The sequence below is a fragment of the Mytilus galloprovincialis genome, chromosome 2 (assembly GCF_965363235.1).
Source record: "Mytilus galloprovincialis chromosome 2, xbMytGall1.hap1.1, whole genome shotgun sequence".
Taxonomy (NCBI): Eukaryota; Metazoa; Mollusca; class Bivalvia; order Mytilida; family Mytilidae; genus Mytilus; species Mytilus galloprovincialis.
The window spans coordinates 10,890,019-10,909,736 of NC_134839.1; the positions used below are offsets into that span (position 1 = coordinate 10,890,019).

General features: G+C 32.1%; 1 protein-coding gene across 2 annotated transcripts in view; it reads left to right on the top strand.

Moving 5' to 3' along the window:
* Positions 1 to 19,718, top strand: part of LOC143062863 (polycystin-1-like protein 1) — a 242,837-nt gene that overhangs the window by 73,652 nt on the left and 149,467 nt on the right. For both annotated transcript variants that reach the window (XM_076234680.1, XM_076234681.1), the window contains 4 exons: positions 4,992 to 5,078; positions 5,441 to 6,719; positions 15,204 to 15,344; positions 18,007 to 18,122. In XM_076234680.1, coding sequence (XP_076090795.1) covers positions 4,992 to 5,078; positions 5,441 to 6,719; positions 15,204 to 15,344; positions 18,007 to 18,122 — 1,623 coding nt within the window. The remainder of the gene's footprint in view (positions 1 to 4,991; positions 5,079 to 5,440; positions 6,720 to 15,203; positions 15,345 to 18,006; positions 18,123 to 19,718) is intronic.

Sequence of the window (19,718 nt, forward strand, 5' to 3'; positions counted from 1 at the left end):
ATTGGTATAAATAATCATTATTTCCTTTTTTATTCTGGAAATTGACAAACTATTACACAGGATGATTAGAACATAAAAGTATTCATTGCTTGATTAAATACATCTATCATTACCATGTAATCACCAATCTGCAAATTGAAAAATATCAAACTAGTTGCTGTTTCATTATAATGCCCAGTCAGGATTTTCTTAATGGGTACCACTTTAAATACCCAAGCGTTTAATTGGAAAATGATTTCCTATTATCTCTTATCAGAAAATGATAGATAGGGTTCAGAGCCAATCTATGTGTCTTAATAAGGAGATAGAGAAGACATTTTCTCGTCCGCAGGTTATTAATAATACGTTGCAAATGGGATTTCCATGTGACAAAAGGGCATAAAATGCATCTGATATGCAGAATAAATATGTTTGTTATCCTTTATTTTCTTGATCCTATTTTATTTCCTGAGTTAGTGAGATGGGTTGACAATAAGAGCGTGGAGATGTTTTATTTTTTTGTCAATTAAGTTGGTTGTTTATGAGCATCTTTGCTCATCCGTGGGTTTTCTGTAATGAATTTTGAAGTCATCAGTTATTGTATAGTGCCCGAGACGCTAACAGTTAATGCTGTATGATGTAAAATAGAATAGTATTCTTATGCAAATAAATTACTCATACTGGATCCTTTGCATGTTTAGCTAATATTTCACATGAATAATAGGTTAAGGAATATAACTAAAGTGAAATTTTTATTATATGTTGGATAAAGAAAATGAAATGGTTGTAATATTAAAGTGTCTCCTTTAATGGTCTTATATATAAAGGAAATGTTTCTGAGTATTTTTTACATCCCTGGCTCATTTTAATTTTGAGGTTTGAACCTTCTTGATTAAGGTAATATTCAGAAAAACACAAAATTTATAAAGTCCTGGTATCAATAGTATGGATAGTCTTGCCTTTATCCGAGTGCAGTAAATATCATATGTGAGAGGGTAATTGGAATTGTATAAATCTTATCATGACATAATACAGTTATAAAATTATTTATAATCTTATGGTCACTTCAAAAGTTTCCTGTATTAACTTTTGGAATTAAAAGCTTGCAATGACTTAACAAGACACCTGTTTAAATAAATTATTAAAATAAAAGGACTTTGAAAGCTTATTCTTCTGCAAAGTGGGAGATAAAGGAATAGATCCAAATAATATCTGCAATATAAAGAAACATATATAAGAAAATGCCATTTTCAAGTTTTATTGAGAAAGGTAATTCTTTTGACTTTATATTGGTTCATAGACCAAACAAGGATAAATATGATAAGACTACTTTTTTGTACCTTTATTTGATAAACATTTCAAATATTTTTTCATTTGATTACTGTTTTCATTTTAAGAAAGGAAGACATTTGAATAAAATGATTTTCCAAAGAAAATTGTAAAGTTTGCATACTTTTCTATGTGTATGTGTTACAGTAAAAAGTCAGTGGAAGCTAGAGAAAAGAAAAAGACGCAAACAAACTTAATTTGATAATATCACCATTTCAACATTGCTAATCATATTTTGGCTTGAAAAGATCTGCAATGAAAACGAAAGATTCATTATGGAACTTGCTCATTATTGTGAAAAAAATGGCTTTTATGAGAAAACTGCCTACAGTATTGAATGATATGATGAAAGTCAAAAGACAGTTTGCATGTGGAAAGATCATCATGAAGCTATATCTTCAGAATGTTCAATGTTCAAATCTTTCAGACATGTTAGTAAATTATTGTACACCTTAATTAACTTTGGCATTTTCTAATGAATTTGTAAGTGAATTGTGCAGCAAATGCTTTTGAGACCTACTAACCAAGAAAAGCAGCAATTTTATGAGTTTAAGATATATATTTTGGGTCAAGAAATGGTATAATTTAAATTCAAACACTATTAATGATTGAGCTGCTAGCTAATGTCAGTATCATAGAATGGCAATATTGTTTTTGAAATATAGAAATAACTGAAATTATTATTACTCTAAATTGATGACTTTTTACATATACATCATTTCTGCCAAAAAATTGTTTGTTTGTTTTCCCTGTTGACCCATGACCTGACAAAATAAACAGCAATTAGTGAGAGAATCTGATGAGAGTGTTAATGATACTAGTTTGTCAGTGTGCTGTCATCAGTTGAAACTGGTTTCCTGTCAAAGAGTTTGATTTATGCCTTTTCTCTCTTTTATGTTCATCACTTGAATTGGATTGAAATCTTTAGGGAAATTTGTGGAAAGTCTTGGCAGTGTTGTTAGCAAAGTTAATTTGTTGTTTTATAAAGATTTTGGTATTTGAAAGAATTACTTGTCACTTGTGAAAGATAGCAATCATTTAACAGGATTATGTAATGAATGATTTATAAAAGAATGAGGACATTTATTTTGTCTTTTTGTGTTGTATTGACAATGAAAAGATCTATTCTTGATGACCTAGGTTTGAACAGATGGACAGTTGGTTATATTTCATAACAGTAAGTATTAATAAAGTTGAACTGTCAGACGGTACCAGTTTTTCTTTGAAATAAACATAGAAGTTGGAAGCTATAATCATCACTCATCTATGTATAAATTTGTTTGGTTGTCTTTTAAAAAAGCTTAGTTTCTTCAGGAACAAACCCTAAACTCATGGAATCAAACAAAAGAGCTCTAACATTTGGTTTTATCCTTTTTCACTTTTAAAGCTGATGGCAATATTCAAATAAATTTTCAAGAAATTGAGTCTAAAAATCTCAGTCTATGTCAAGCATTGTTCCGATTTAACTGTATAAATCTTGTCTATGTGCAGCACCTTGTTATGGTTTGGATGAGATAATATTAAGTGTATAAATCTTGTCTATGTGCAGCACCTTGTCATGGTTTAGATGAGATGATATTAAGTGTCTTGTCTATGTGCAGCACCTTGTCATGGTTTGGATGAGATGATATTAAGTGAATAAATATTGTCTATGTGCAGCACCTTGTCATGGTTTGGATGAGATGATATTAAGTGAATAAATATTGTCTATGTGCAGCACCTTGTCATGGTTTGGATGAGATGATATTAAGTGTCTTGTCTATGTGCAGCACCTTGTCATGGTTTGGATGAGATGATATTAAGTGTATAAATCTTGTCTATGTGCAGCACCTTGTCATGGTTTCGATGAGATGATATTATTAAGTGTCTTGTCTATGTGCAGCACCTTGTCATGGTTTGGATGAGGTGATATTAAATGTCCATGCATGGAATGGCTTGTAATTGTTTTAAGAATATTGACCAACAGTGCCTTTTAAACATTTTGAGGTATAAAAATATTGTTAGTAGGGAAATCTTATAAATTGTCTTTTTTTGTTTTTTTTTTGTTTTAGACTATTATTATGGTGGTTTGAATATTTGTTCAATGCTAATTGGTAGAATTGATTATATTTATTCAATGTCAAGGTCAGAGGTCAAAAGACAAGTTGAAACAACATTTTGCAATGCACAAATAGAGGTGGTTTTCTGTTTAGTTACCTTGTTAGATAAAATGTCTCTTCATCAGAAATGATAATATGAAAAAACCTTTTTATCGAAAAATAGGTTTTAACATGCCATCTAATGTTTAATAGCTTATTGTATAATCAAATCATATAAGTATCAAGAATGTCTAAACTATGGGAGAGATTAATGTATTATATAGCATTATTTTCTTTGAGAATTACTGAAAATGATGATGCCAGACAGATTTCCGTTTGACCAGATTTCAAAGTTGACTACTTCTATAGCTATCGGAGTATGTAATTGTGGCCTCTGATTGGAAAATTGAACTGGCTTTAAGGCTGAATGCAGAATAAAGCGTATTTACGCTATGTCTGGTTGTTTAAAAGTATATATGTCTACTATAGGAAGGGAAAATCTTATAAAGATGTCCTTTAATTTGATCAAGCAAGAAAAAGGAGAGGCCTTATTGTCTCTTTTGTTTACTCTCTTTATAAGAGCTGGTGATTAATGGAAATGTACAATATTTAAATGGGTTGTGCTGTACATCAGTCATCATAAGCCACAAAAACATTCAAACTATTCCAATTAGAAATTTAAAAAAAGTGAATTTGTTATTTGACACATCATTGTATCTGTTTTCTTCTGGTTACATATAAAAATGAAAAGATATGTTAAGATTTCAAAAGGACAACTGTCTACCAGATGCCAATGGAGAAAGGACTGTCCCTCTGGTATCTTTCGTCCCTCTTTTACAACTATAAGTTGGCATACAGCATAAAACTGATAAACTGATTTATGTAAAAAAAAAAGATAAACAACGACAACCCAATAACAGCCTTAGCTGATAATGCAGTATGGGCTTTGCTCATTGTTGAAGACCTTACAGAAGACCTTACAGTGACCTATAGTTGTTAATTTCTGTGTCATTTTGATCTCTTGTGGAGAATTGTCTCAAATTTGGCAATCATACCACATCTTCCTTTTTATATTTTGTGTTTGAAAGGGACTTCTATAATTCATATGTCTTCTGTGACTATTGCTGCACAGTCTATAACTTGTGCATGATTTATATATTTTGTTTTAGTATATATCCCAAAATGGTATATACACTGTTGTGTGATAATGCTGTTTAGCATGTTTAGTAGTACTTTTAACTTGTCAATCTGCAACTTTCCCCAAATCATCTTGTACTCAATAACTTAGTTAACAAAATTGTTGACATTTTGATGGATGTCAAAAGTGACATAATCCTGGAGACTAATATCCCTCACAGACAGTGAATTCTGGACACAAAATTCAACAATTTGAGCAGCTTTAATTGAATACATAGACATTGAAATTATGTATTATAAGTTTTTATAGAAGTATAAGTGGATTTCCTAATTCTGAACATATTTGTATCATTTTATGATTGGATTATACTCAAGTTAAATGACATATAACTGATATAATATCATTTATCATTTAATTATGTAGATTAAAATGTGCTGATTAAAACATTTTTTTTCCCTCTCTTTCAGACAATGGTTATGAGAAAGCAGGGTGTATACAAACAAACGGTTGAGGTTTGGAATACATTTGGTCATCTGTCAGAAACTTTGTATCTGGTGAGTAAAACATCTACTTATTTGGTCGGTATTACTCTTAGTCTGAGATACAACCATGAGACGATCATAATCCGAGTAGTCTTTCAAAAGTTTGACCTTATTTTATGGTAAAGCATAATATGCAATTACAGCTAATGGTTTGGTAGTGTGAAGCATAAAATAGCAGCAATATCTTTTTAAGTTTCAAAAATGGACAATATGAATTCACAAATATTCATAATTAGCCAAAAAAATAGAATTGATTTCAATGTGTATTTTTTTTATCTCTGAATTCTCTGCCTTACTTTTTGATTTTTCGTTTAACAGCAAAAAGTGACTTGCATAATGTTAAATTATAAGGTCAAGGATTTTTCCTTTCCTAGGTTGCTATGGAAGATAAGCTGATGAACCAAACATTTACAATACAATCAAATAGGACACAATTTTTACCTGGTCAGTCCGTCATTTTCCTGGTTACCATGGAGATAAGTTCAAGGTTCAATACCTCATTAAAAGTGCAGTTTTACAAAGACCATTATCACTTTGCAACATTAGAAGATTCAAATACCACTGCCTTGTCAATTAATTGTAAGCAAGGTGAAATGTCGATTGTGTCAACTTATGGGCGAGGGTGCATATTAGCTATCCAATTTGAACATGATTTTGTAGAAGAAGGCTCATTCGTTCCAGAAGTTTTTATTAGTAATGAGGAAATAACCCTTCAACAGAAGTTAGAATCGGCAATCATGATAGTAAATCGTCTTGAAGGAGCTAGACTTCAATTGGACAAAATCATCACAGTCAATCACACAACAAAAGTAACATTAAATTTAACAGTACCTTCGATCAGCATGACTGTTTCTTGGTTGGTTGTAAATGAGGAAGGAGACTTTGTTACAAATAAATCAAGTTCCCATCTATATTTGATTTATAGTTTTCCTGAACCAGGTTTTTATCACATTTTTTGTAATGCTAGTAACATAATAAACACTCTACATACACGAAAAATCATCCATGTCCTAGAACCAGTCCTAGATTTAAACATTTCTTGTGGAGAGAAACATGTACTACAGACTGATGAAGTCTTTAACTGCCTTTCTGATATATCACAAGGAACAGATGTCGAGTTCAAATGGAGAGTTTTTAGTGACTCTAACTATATTCCTACAACAGTATCTAACAGTAATGTCACTTCACTAGCCTCCATTGTTCTTACTGAACCAGGCATCTACAATATAAGTGTTTCTGCTAGCAATGATGTCAGCACCATGTTAGTATACCTAGACAATCTAATCAAAGTTGAAGTTCCACTCACATATGTCATCATACAACAGAGAAAACCTAACATTTTAGGCGAAAAAACTGACCTGAAAATAATCATCTCGGAAAATAAAAAAAGTGATGTTGAATTAGAATTTGACTTTGGACAAGGCAGAGTTCAGTATAATTACACCTATGAACTATCCAATGGCGCTTACTATCTTGATTACATATTTGACATGGCAGGCATACATAATGTTAAGGTATTTGCTTTCAATGGGGTTTCTGAAGTGGCCAGTTATGTGGAAGTCATTGTGGAACGTATGATAGAAAATCTGGAGATCACGATGGACAGGGCACCAGCTATTGGGGTACCAGCTATATTTGTTTTAAAAACTGAAGGTAAATACATTTTGTTTACTTCCTACAGTCTGTCTTGCTTTATGTCAATTAATCTCTGTGTTATGTCTAGTAGTATTTAGAAATAGACTGTACTATGCCTAAAATTTTGCAGGTCTTCATCTGTAGATGGCGAAACATGCATGTTCTTAATGTTTCAAATTGTTTTCACAAGCTTATTTAGATCAATAAGTTTTGTGCTTGTCTAGTAGAGTAGATATAAATCAACTAGTAGCCTTACATTTAATGATGGAAATAAGCAGTCTGACTTACTTGTGAATTGTAAAAGAAATATAAGACAGTCTTTTATAACTGCTTAAAATTAAATTTTTCAAAGATGTAGGTCAAAATCAAGTCCGTTTCTTCTATTCTTGTTTTAAAATTTGTAAAATTGAATAGATAATATGTTTTGAAAGAGAAGCTGTACAACTGAAATATGAAAAACGTGTTATAGATATCTATTTACAGTAAAATTTCATATAATAGCAAAGTCAAGCTGTCAAAGGTCAAGATAATCTGATATATTGGTATCCCAAGGGGGTTCCTCAATTCACAATGACCTACTTTCATTGGTGTATTAAAAACTAGTGACAACATGTTAAGAGTAATTTTGAAAATCAAAATTAGCATATTTATGGATTCCCATCACTCTTGACAGTTGTTTTATTTAAACAATTTTCTTTGTAACTTTCCTGTTTCCTGTTATTCAATTGATGTATTAAGACAAACTTTCTTTCAAACTGTGTGTTGAATAAAGAATAATCCAAATAGTGAATAAATAGGCAATGACTTAAATCTTCTGAATGTTTTAACTGTGGAGAATAACCTTCGGTAATATCAGATTATAATGCAGATGTGTGCTTGTTGCTTGAATTGCATATAAAACTTGATTTTTATCCAGATTTTTTTATAGAACAAAGCGTCTTGCAGAACAATGTTTATTAATGAAATTAATTGATCATGCAAGATTTACAAAAATATAAATGTATCAGAATTCAGCCTCACGGTGGTTGGCTGTAGTCCAGTAAACATGAGTCATATTGCTTTGATTAAAATTGTCTTTAGAAGGAAGTGTACTTATAGAGATTGCATTCTAGTTGAATAAAAAATAGGTTCCATACGGTGACAGATTGCCTTCACTGAGGATCATTATCTTTTATGTATACCAGTAAATTTAAGTTAGTAGAAATAAATTGAGAAATGGGGGATAGATGTTGCGACAGCAAAACAAAAAAAAAAAACACAAAAAAGCAAATGACATCAGAAGGATGATGTCTGTTACTTTTGGCAACAGGGGTAGGATCAAGTCATGTTAAAAAAGGGGGTGTTCCAACACAGAAAAAAGAGGTTCCAAATATCGGTCCCCATTCAAATGCATTAATTGTTTAAAAAGAGGGGGGGGGCAATGTGAAGTTGACCATACTTTACTATCATTAGTTCTGCTGGAGTGACAGACTTTCCTCTGCCTCCTGTAGCATACGTACACCTTGTCTCATGTAATATTTCCTAATAAATGTGATGGAAAGAATTTCATATCCCATAGAAATCTTGTTTTTTTTTTGTTTGTAAAATGGTACTTAGTATCTTGTATTCTAGAAGCAGATACTGTCTTAAAAATGTTATTTCTATTAAATTCACTGAAGATTAGTGCTATTTACACAGTTGGTTTTCAAAAAATAGGGAAAAAAAATGTATGTTTAACAAATAAAACCAAAAATGGAAAGATAAACTAAAAGTTATTGGTTTCTCAATTATATTATACATTGTATTACACATTACATTATCTTGTCTATTTTAGTAGGTAAATATTTTTAAATTTTCACAAGTTATAACAGTTGTTTAAATACAAAATTATTGTCTTGTATATTTGTTTTTGTAAAATGGTATAAATTGAAGCATTAGAACGAAATTGAAAACAAACCGTTGACCTTTCTTCAGTTAGATGTTCAGATGTTTTCATTTTCATTTTCTTTAAAATCTGCTTTTAGTGCAAAAAGGTCACAGCATCTCTGGCAACTTTATCTTTAGATAAATTTAGTTTTATGTCAGCAGATTTTCAGTTAATTGCCCAATTTTAAGCAATATTCTGTTGGATATGGGAGAAGGTTTAGTGAAACTTTTTTACAGGTTAGATAATAGATATATAGATCTTTTATGAGTCATGGTTTAATGGTTAAATAAGACAGGAAAATTGAAGGTTATATCTTGTGTGTAATTGATAACTGTTTTAGTATAATGGGTCCTCTTAACTTATATGGTGTACAAAATGTAGATAATTATCAGTGATCGTATATCATGGGCTTTCCATAGGAGTAGGTGTTACCAGTGCATGTACTTAGAAAAACATTATAATTACTCTTCTATGATGTTGTAACTTGATATAAAGTTTATTTCTATTGTGAAACTTCTTTAGTAAGAAAATTGGAAGGTAGGAGAATTTGTTTATCAATGAATTAAGTTTTTGTGTTTTGTGGAGTGAAATTCTTCATTCATGCATTTGACAAAGAGTTCATTATAAATTGTTTTGCGCATTTATATGAAAAGTTAAGAAAATGCAATAGACAAATTGTTTTTTTTTCTACAAGGATATTCAGGACAGAAACATATATAATGCAGGTTAAATAAAATCCGAGGTATATAATAACTCCTCCTTCAATACCATCATTTAAGTACAACAGGCTGTCTATTTACTACGGCAGTTCTAGCTTTTGCACCGATTGTTATTTTCAGGAAATATCATTTTTCGGCAAATTTTATTTTTATAAGGTATCAGTTGCGCCATATTAAGAATTCATTTGTTTCAAAATACCTGTATGAATATTAATCAATTTATCTGTTTAGGTTGAAATATATCCTGGGAAGGCCATATTACTTGGGTCATGTAGGAATCACCATGTCAGTCTGTCTGTCCAAACAATTTTGGAATACAACTTTGCCTTATCTGTTAAATAGCTCGCAATACAATTTAACAACTAAGTGTACTATATGAAGATATGTATTAGTAAAATAATACTGATCAGAAATTATAGAAACATGCTAGGTCTTTGAGCTCACTGACAGCAAACATGGTAAAATATGTCATTTAAGAACAAGCATAAAGATGAAATAACCTAGAGAGAGAATTTGGTGTACATTAAGATGAACTTGCTTGGAGGTTACTTTGAGGAAAATTGTAAAAGGGAAATCCAGGATAAAACAGTTTGATCAATTCCTATGATATTTGATGTTATATAAGATTTACATCAGAAGCCAATAAATTATAGAAAGGCTCCTTAAACTGTAACATGAAAAGAAATCCAATCCTTTGTAGATTCCATTCTATTTGAACAGCTGATATTTCTGGAAAATTCAATGCTCAAAGTACTCCTCAGTGAGGAATTCTTGCTATTCAAGTTTCAAGTCCTGTGAAACATCTAACAGTAACATCTTCTGCTCATTGTCATTATTGTGTAATTATGTTTTTTTTTAGGCATTCATAAACAATTTTGCTAAAGTTTTTTTTAATTTGTTTTCTTTAATAACTGTAAAAAATGTTGTCATCAAATATCAGCAGTATCATGTCTTATCCTTTTACTTTCAGATAACATTTGAATGTTAATGCAGTATAGAGCATTCTTCATTGTTAAAAAACCCAACATTAAGCCCTGTAATCTTGCCATTTGAGTTTTGATCTCTTTTTCTGCTTCATTTATAACTCTCTAATTTAATTGTCCTGATGACACCTGCTTGGCAGGCAAAACTTGTTGTGTGTTGGTTTATAGATGTGCCTTACATTTTCTTTATGTTGTTTGGTATATGTATTCCCTTTCACCAAAATGGAGGAGTGGAGGTATTAGTGGACACTTTGGTCACACTACATCTTGTATTTGTTGGTTTGGTCTTGCTGATATCAAGATGGATAGCACTACATGTACACAGTTGTGTCTTTCCTTAGAAGGTTTGAATCATCCTTCAGTCTTGCTGATGTCAAGATGGATAGCACTATATGTGCACAGGTGTGTCTTTCCTTAGAGGGTTTGTAGTCTTGCTGATGTCAAGATGGATAGCACTATATGTGCACAGGTGTGTCTTTCCTTAGAAGGTTTGTAGTCTTGCTGATGTCAAGATGGATAGCACTATATGTGCACAGGTGTGTCTTTCCTTAGAAGGTTTGTAGTCTTGCTGATGTCAAGATGGATAGCACTATATGTGCACAGGTGTGTCTTTCCTTAGAGCTGCTGATGTCAAGATGGATAGCACTATATGTGCACAGGTGGGTCTTTCCTTAGAGCTGCTGATGTCAAGATGGATAGCACTATATGTGCACAGGTGGGTCTTTCCTTAGAAGGTTTGTAGTCTTGCTGATGTCAAGATGGATAGCACTATATGTGCACAGGTGTGTCTTTCCTTAGAAGGTTTGTAGTCTTGCTGATGTCAAGATGGATAGCACTATATGTGCACAGGTGTGTCTTTCCTTAGAAGGTTTGTAGTCTTGCTGATGTCAAGATGGATAGCACTATATGTGCACAGGTGTGTCTTTCCTTAGAGCTGCTGATGTCAAGATGGATAGCACTATAGGTGCACAGGTGTGTCTTTCCTTAGAAGGTTTGTAGTCTTGCTGATGTCAAGATGGATAGCACTATATGTGCACAGGTGTGTCTTTCCTTAGAAGGTTTGTAGTCTTGCTGATGTCAAGATGGATAGCACTATATGTGCACAGGTGTGTCTTTCCTTAGAGCTGCTGATGTCAAGATGGATAGCACTATATGTGCACAGGTGTGCAGGGGTCGACTTAAGAAAAAAGAAGTACCTGGCCCGAAGGGCCAAAATTTTTTTTGATCAACTGGCCCACTCAAAATCTTACTGGCCCGAGAAATGTCGGTCCACAAAGTGGGCCGACGCGGTAGGGGGGTTTGCCCCCTCCAAGAAAATTTTATTATTATTGGCACAAAATCCTGCAATCTGAGAGCTTTTGATGCATTATTTAACTCCCTTTTTCTTTTGGATTTTTCATATTCTTTTCCTTTTTGGTTGCTATCGGTTTCAGCTTTTTGTTTTTGGGGGTAGTTCTTTAGGAAACGTTCCATATCATCAATTTATTTAATTTAACTGGGGGCTGCCATTTTTAACTCGACAAATCCCGAAATAACGAATCTCGCGCATTTCCAGGAACCTCGGAATTGTCGATTTTTACCGAGTAATTTGATTGGCCGGCTATTATTACCAGTCGATTTCAATAACACGGAAATATGTGCAATCTTCCGCGTGGTAGAAAATGAAAGTTGCTGGCCCAAGTGACCCGAGAATATTGACTGGCCCGTCGGGCCGTTCCTTGTTAAGTTTGACTGGCCCGACAGTAAATTTACTAGCCACGGGCCAGCGGGCCAGCGGTTACGTCGACCCCGGGGTGTGTCTTTCCTTAGAGCTGCTGATGTCAAGATGGATAGCACTATATGGGCACAGGTGGGTCTTTCCTTAGAGCTGCTGATGTCAAGATGGATAGCACTATATGTGCACAGGTGAGTCTTTCCTTAGAGCTGCTGATGTCAAGATGGATAGCCCTATATGTGCACAGGTGGGTCTTTCCTTAGAGCTGCTGATGTCAAGATGGATAGCACTATATGTGCACAGGTGGGTCTTTCCTTAGAGCTGCTGATGTCAAGATGGATAGCACTATATGTGCACAGGTGGGTCTTTCCTTAGAGCTGCTGATGTCAAGATGGATAGCCCTATATGTGCACAGGTGGGTCTTTCCTTAGAGCTGCTGATGTCAAGATGGATAGCACTATATGTGCACAAATGTGTCTTTCTTAGAAGGTTTGAATCATCCTTCATGTTTAATAAGGAGAGCGATTTGACTACAGTATTGGTCTGAAGATATCCTTAATGTTTTATTTCACACTTGTTAAAACTAAAAGCAAGATTTTTTATAAGCAACAGGTGTTTTCTTTTTAGGTTTTATTAGGTTATATGCATTAAAGTTTAAATCTACATATTTCATAAATGATTATGTGTGTTAATTGGTAAATCAGAAAGTTAAGAGGATATTTTTTGCAGTTCAGCATGTTTTTCCTTCTTTTCAAGGTTACTAACCTGTGACATTGCACTTTATTTATTTCAACATGGTAAACACATTATAGTTAAAAAACTGCTATTCTCATCAAGTTCCCATCATTAATTCTACAAAGAAATGATGAGTTTAATGTGTATTAAATTTGTGATAAGCCATGTGTTCAGTCAGAAGAGATTTTTGTTTGAAAGACAATTTAAATGTGGTATAGATTTGGAGGAGAATTTTTGTAGGCTAAAGTTATGGATTCCAGTTGTATAATATTGGTGAAGAAGAATATGTTGATTTTGAACTTTTAAACTTATTAAAAAAATTGCTGAGGAAAACAATTAAAGAAAGTGTTAAAGAAATGGTGATAAGGCCAATTAAAATTAATTGATAGATTTTCATCCCCGCCCGCCCCGATTTTTTTTATTTTTGAAAAAATTACGATTTCCGGATTTCGTTCATTTCCGTTACCGGTAACCGTCGATGATTTCGTTTCATGTAAAACTTCCTGTTTCAAATTTCGGTTATCGTATTTCTAAGAGTATTCTTACTGAATGATTAAGTCGATATATTCTGCTGATCTATGATGACAACATCATTTACCGAGAATAGAGATTGATTTCGAGAAGGACGTGAAATATTCGGGTTACGAGTATTACGCTGTGTCCAAGAACGCAAATCGCCGTATGTCAGAAATGATACAAATGTTTGTGAGTAAAACACCTTGGATTTGTTTTATTTATACAATGACTTTGTGTCAAGAAATTTGGACTGTGAATGAAACCCAAAAGCGTAAAAATCGTGGAACACATTTGACTGGAATAAAGAATTTGACATTAGCATGAACTTTTTAGATTGGTGTCAGACCGTATATTGAGTTCAGAAAATCAACAAACATACGCATTTTTAAGTTATTAATTTCTAGCAAACTCTTAGATTTAACTTTAACCATGCCTTTCGATTATTTTGTAGAAAAACAGCAAACATCCTCTGTGCCAATACCCACGATAGAGTCATTAAACAACTTTATGTTCTACATTGTATTAATTATATTTGCATCTTGCATATTTAAAAGGACCAACCCTATTATTTCAACACTGTTTGAGTTTTCATTTTATTCTGTACTTATCGTACTCGTGTTGCATACCAATGCACTTGCTTCATTTTATAAGGACAACAAAATATTGCTTAGAAAGCAAAATACACTTGATGTAGGTAGTCCAACTGAAAAGAGCATTTCTCCACATTTCTGATGTTTACTATAAAATAGGTTTCTAAAACGGCAATTACATGTAGAATAGTGGTTGCTATAAATCAGAGATATATATTTACGAATTTGAAAAAGCGGCACCAGCATATGGAGTATATTTGTCTCAATTGATACATTACTTTAGAGCTTAAGCTCAACGTACATTGATTTTGTTGAACGAGGAATACTGCTTACTCAATAGTTGATAAGACAGGACTAAGAATCAATCAAATTAAGGTCATCGCTCAAGCAATTTTATAGTCGCCATCATGAGCTGATTGGCTATCATTACAAAAGTGTGTCAGAAATCATATCTTAGTGATATTTTTCCTCAGTCGTAACAACCTTCCGTCATTACCGAACTGAACAAAGAAATAACATGACGGGTGCCGTATACAGTGCAGGAAATGCTTACCCTTCCAGAGCACCTGATTTCACACCTGGTTTTTAGTGGAGTTGTTGTTTCCTACTTATTATTTGTAACTGTTGATGTAAATGTCTTTTGGTTTCATGAGTCTTTGGTTACTCATTGGTTTTGATTGTTATTGTCTTACACACGATACCTTATGGATGTATTTACATGATATAAGCTTAGGATGTATTTACATGATATAAGCTTATTATTACACTTGCATATATGAATAACACGTGACAAGAAGGTTTCATATGAAATAAAATTTAAAAAATAAAATCCTCCCACCCGCCCCATTTTTTTCAAAAATTTGGATGAAAATCTACTAATTAATTTTAGTTGGCCTAAAAACACTTGATAGAAAACTTGATAGATAATTCAGTTTCCTTTGTCTTTGGAAAGGCATACTTTTGTCTTAACATTTAGAGATTAAAAACCTTACAAAATCTATATCAGGAGAGACAACTGCACGTACCATACACTTTTTGTAAGTTACCTCCCTTACTAATTTGAAAAATCTTATATTTTACAAGAAACAGCATGTACTTGAAAAATATATAAAATAAAATGAATAATTTGTTCATAAAGAAATGCTTTAAATTACATTTTATACATATTATGAAATTAACCACAAGACATTTACAGCATTGATAGTATTCCTTTGCCTCATATTACTTTCTTTTGTAAGTATGGAAATAATAGAAGTTAAAAAGTTGTAACCTGCCTTGAAGTACTTTATATACATAATTTTGATAAGAATATTTTATACATGATTTCCTTCATTTACAGATCAGATCCTAAGTCGAGAAGACCTCATCTTCACCTGGGACTTCTCTGATGGAACACACATTGTGTCTAGCAGTCCTGTCGTTTCAAAGAATTTTTCTGCTCCAGGAAACCATAATATCAATTTCACAGCTAAAAATCTAGGTAAGAAAATGTTTTCTAGTTGATAAGGATACCATGGGGTTATAAATAAATGCTTATTATTCATGTATTCCACTTTTCTGATTTTATTTTTACCAGTAATACCTTCATCCCCATTGGCTAAAGCATGTCTAGTAATTGCTCAACTCTGTCCATCATTCTGTCATTGTTTGTCAATTGAAAATACCTTGAGTAGAAAACTTAATGTAAAGTTTTCTTGGCTTATTTGAAAGGGTATAATTATATCATCAGCGTGATAATGCTGAGTAATACTGCGTAAGTCAAGTGGTTCCTTAATACATAATGCAGCTGCATCCTATTTGACCATAGTTTTAAATAATTTAATCACACGTTGTGCATGGAAAATTTTGTTTGTTTGTTTCTATGGAAATGAATAAACATTTTAAGTTTTAGCTTGTAAGCAATTTATTACATCCTCTATGCAACCACATCCTGATTGCCAATAGTAGGAAACTTTACAACCCTTATGGAACATGTACAAGGAAAGTTTATATTCAAACATTTTCATCCCTTAACATTTTAACAATGATTTTCTAGTCTAATTGTAAATAGTTTAGGAAATTATCTTGGACAGACATGCTTTAGTATGCTTTTGTTTACATGTTATTCAAATCAATTACATGCAGCATTGAGAAGCATCGAGACCTTGTGTTGATCTTGTTATATTCAGAAACAATCCCAAAATTTATTGAATTTTAGCTTATGATTCTTCAATATAATGTCCTACAGCAAAAACAGGACTACTGTCTGCTTTGGAAAATATAAATTTCTTTACCATCACCATTCTGTTGCCTTACAATATGGTCAATGTTAAAATAAGAAATACTTAGACCCACAGAAATTAAAATGATTATTGTCAATTGAGAATAAGATAATGTTTTCAGTTTCAGAACATTATTTAACTTAGAGTTGGCACATGAACATAACAGTGTTAATGCTTTGACCTCAACAGTTGGGTTTTTAAATTTAGTATCAAAAAGTATTTATTAGCAAGACATTTTGTTAAGTATCAATTAATTCCTGTATTTTCGAACATATTGTTATTATTCAAAGATCTGTATAAATTTGTTCTCTACCATTTTGTGATGTCTGGTTTTCATTGTTGAAAGTAATCTGGTAGTGTAATGTAATCACAGAAACCACCATTATATTCTTGGAAGTAGTTATTAGGTGCAGTAGCAGGCATGCAATATCCTGCTTTAAGATTACTTATAAACCAAGTTAGCAATTATCTTTGTTAATTGATAAAAAAAAACCTGAAAATTTAAACTATGAAACACTAAAAGCAGGAAATGCTATTGTAAACAAAAATCAGATAGTTTTCAAAATTTGTAGCTGATTACATAAAGTTTTATCTTCTTTATAGTTAATTAAAGCTCAAGTCTCTTACTACCGTATATGAATCAAAGAAACATGAATCGGAGCTATATTGTAACTGTTCTGAAATATTTATTTTTCTTTTCATGAAGTTGGCCGAAAAAAAAAGAAAAGGTGACATGTTCATCTGTATTTGTGTTTTTGTCCATTTGTTAAGTACACTAAGATAGAAAATAGATATTGGTCTTGTATCAAAACTTCATCACACATAACAAAAGAATGAAATGAACCATCACATTCCAAGGTTAAGGTCTTATTGTATTCAGTCATCATAAAATTTCAATGCTGGTGTTTAAGAATAAAGGTCAAAGGTGAGAGTTTGATAAATGATTTAATGTACAACAGTGATTGAAATTTCCCATATGTTGTTATGGAAATGAGAGGAAATAATTTTTCAGTCTTTACCTTTGAGCCTTTCAATCTCAGTTCATTTCTTCTCTATAGAGATTTTCCTGCCCCAAGTTTTTTTTATCAGAACATAAAAAAGTAGAGAAAAGACAATGAATTATATTCTCTAAACTTAACTTGTGCCCCCTACTTTTAAGACTTGAAAGTAAAGTTACCATAAGTTTTATCATTTGGATGCATATAACAGGAACTATGGTAACAAATTAATGATCAATACACTTTGCCCAATGTGAAGACAAAAAAAGTATAGTGCTTTGCAACATACACTGACATTAATTATCAGATACTTTTAAATGCTTGAACAAACACTTGGCTCATAAATTTTATCTAAATGAAGTTAATTAAAGGTTATAAACTTTCTAAAACATAAGTTTAGTGTTGAAGATTGTTTTAAAAAGATTAAGTACGCGCTGAAAGATATAAAATATGAAGTTGTTTTCAGTAAGAGATATTTTTGGCTTAAATTAGCTCTACTTGTAAAATGAAATGGGGATTTTTATTATGCATCATGTTACTTTATTTAAGTTGATGTTTTGACATACACAGTTCTAACTTGGTAAAATTATAGACATAAGGCATTTAAAACTGATTGGATTTTTTGACTTGTAGATAAATATACCCTAGACATGGAAGATATGCTTTGAATATATTGATCCTTATAGATGACATAATCTACATTAAAACCATTTTGCATTTTCTTCTGTGATGCACAAAGTCTTACAATTAACTTTGATAAAGTTGTTTTTTTTCAAAGCATTTTTGTCTGTAAATTCAGAAATTATTGTGAGGTTTATATTAATACAAATAATGCAACGCCTTGAGTATTGCAAAAAATAGAACTTTCAAATTTTATTTCCAGTATCAGAGTATAAAAGATCATTTCAAGAGAATGTATGCAGTGAAATGCCAGAATCTCTGGTGTTACTTCATGATACTATTGTACCAGTAAAACAAGAAATTAAGTTCTTATTGATGGTATGTATTTACATGTAATAGTTTGTCAATCTGTCCACTAGTTATTCTGTCTGTCTCTTGTACTGGCAACTACCACAAACCAGTTACAGGTTGCACTTCTGTAATGCAATATCCCATAGGAACTCCCTTTAAGGTTAAAATTGTGACACTTTTACTATGAAGATTGTATAAAAATATATCCTAGAACGGAAAGTTGATATGCACTACTATTTTATTTAAGGTCAAAACATCAATGAACATAGGGCTTGTGGCATTTTTTATACGACCGCAAAAATTTTAATTTTTTGGTCGTATATTGCTATCACGTCGTCGTCGTCGTCGTCCGAATACTTTTAGTTTTCGCACTCTAACTTTAGTAAAAGTGAATAGAAATCAATGAAATTTTAACACAAGGTTTATGACCACAAAAGGAAGGTTGGGATTGATTTTGGGAGTTTTGGTCCCAACATTTTAGGAATTAGGGGCCAAAAAGGGCCCAAATAAGCATTTTCTTGGTTTTCGCACTATAACTTTAGTTTAAGTGAATAGAAATCTATGAAATTTTGACACAAGGTTTATGACCACAAAAGGAAGGTTGGGATTGATTTTGGGAGTTTTGGTTCCAACAGTTTAGGAAATAAGGGCCAAAAAAGGGCCAAAATAAGCATTATTCTTGGTTTTCGCACAATAACTTTAGTATAAGTAAATAGAAATAAATGAAATTTTAACACAAGGTTTATGACCACAAAAGGAAGGTTGGGATTGATTTTTGGAGTTGAGGTCACAACAGTTTATGAATTAGGGGCCAAAAAGGGCCCAAATAAGCATTTTCTTGGTTTTCGCACTATAACTTTAGTTTAAGTGAATAGAAATCTATGAAATTTTGACACAAGGTTTATGACCACAAAAGGAAGGTTGGGATTGATTTTGGGAGTTTTGGTTCCAACAGTTTAGGAAATAAGGGCCAAAAAAGGGGCCAAAATAGCATTATTCTTGGTTTTTGCACCATAACTTTAGTATAAGTAAATAGAAATCTATGAAATTTAAACACAAGGTTTATGACCATAAAAGGAAGGTTGGGTTTGTTTTTGGGAGTTTAGGTCCTAACAGTTTAGGAATAAGGGGCCCAAAGGGTCCAAAATTGAACTTTGTGTGATTTCATCAAAAATTGAATAATTGGGGTTCTTTGATATGCACTATGTATGTACATGTAGATTCTTAATTTTTGGTCCAGTTTTCAAATTGGTCTACATTAAGGTCCAAAGGGTCCAAAATTAAACTAAGTTTGATTTTAACAAAAATTAAATTCTTGGGCTTATTTGATATGCTTTATCTAAATATGTACTTTGATTTTTGATTATGGGCCCAGTTTTCAAGTTGGTCCAAATCAGGATTCCATATCAAGTATTGTGCAATATCAAGAAATTTTCAATTGCACAGTATTGCACAATAGCAAGAAATATCTAATTGCACAATATTGTGCAATAGCAATTAATTTTCAATTGGAGTTATCTTTCTTTGTATAAAATAGTAGTTGATAATATATGTTGGAAATTTGCCAGACATGACTATAATGTCATTTTCTATTTTTATTTGCCAATAATTAACTTTATGTAA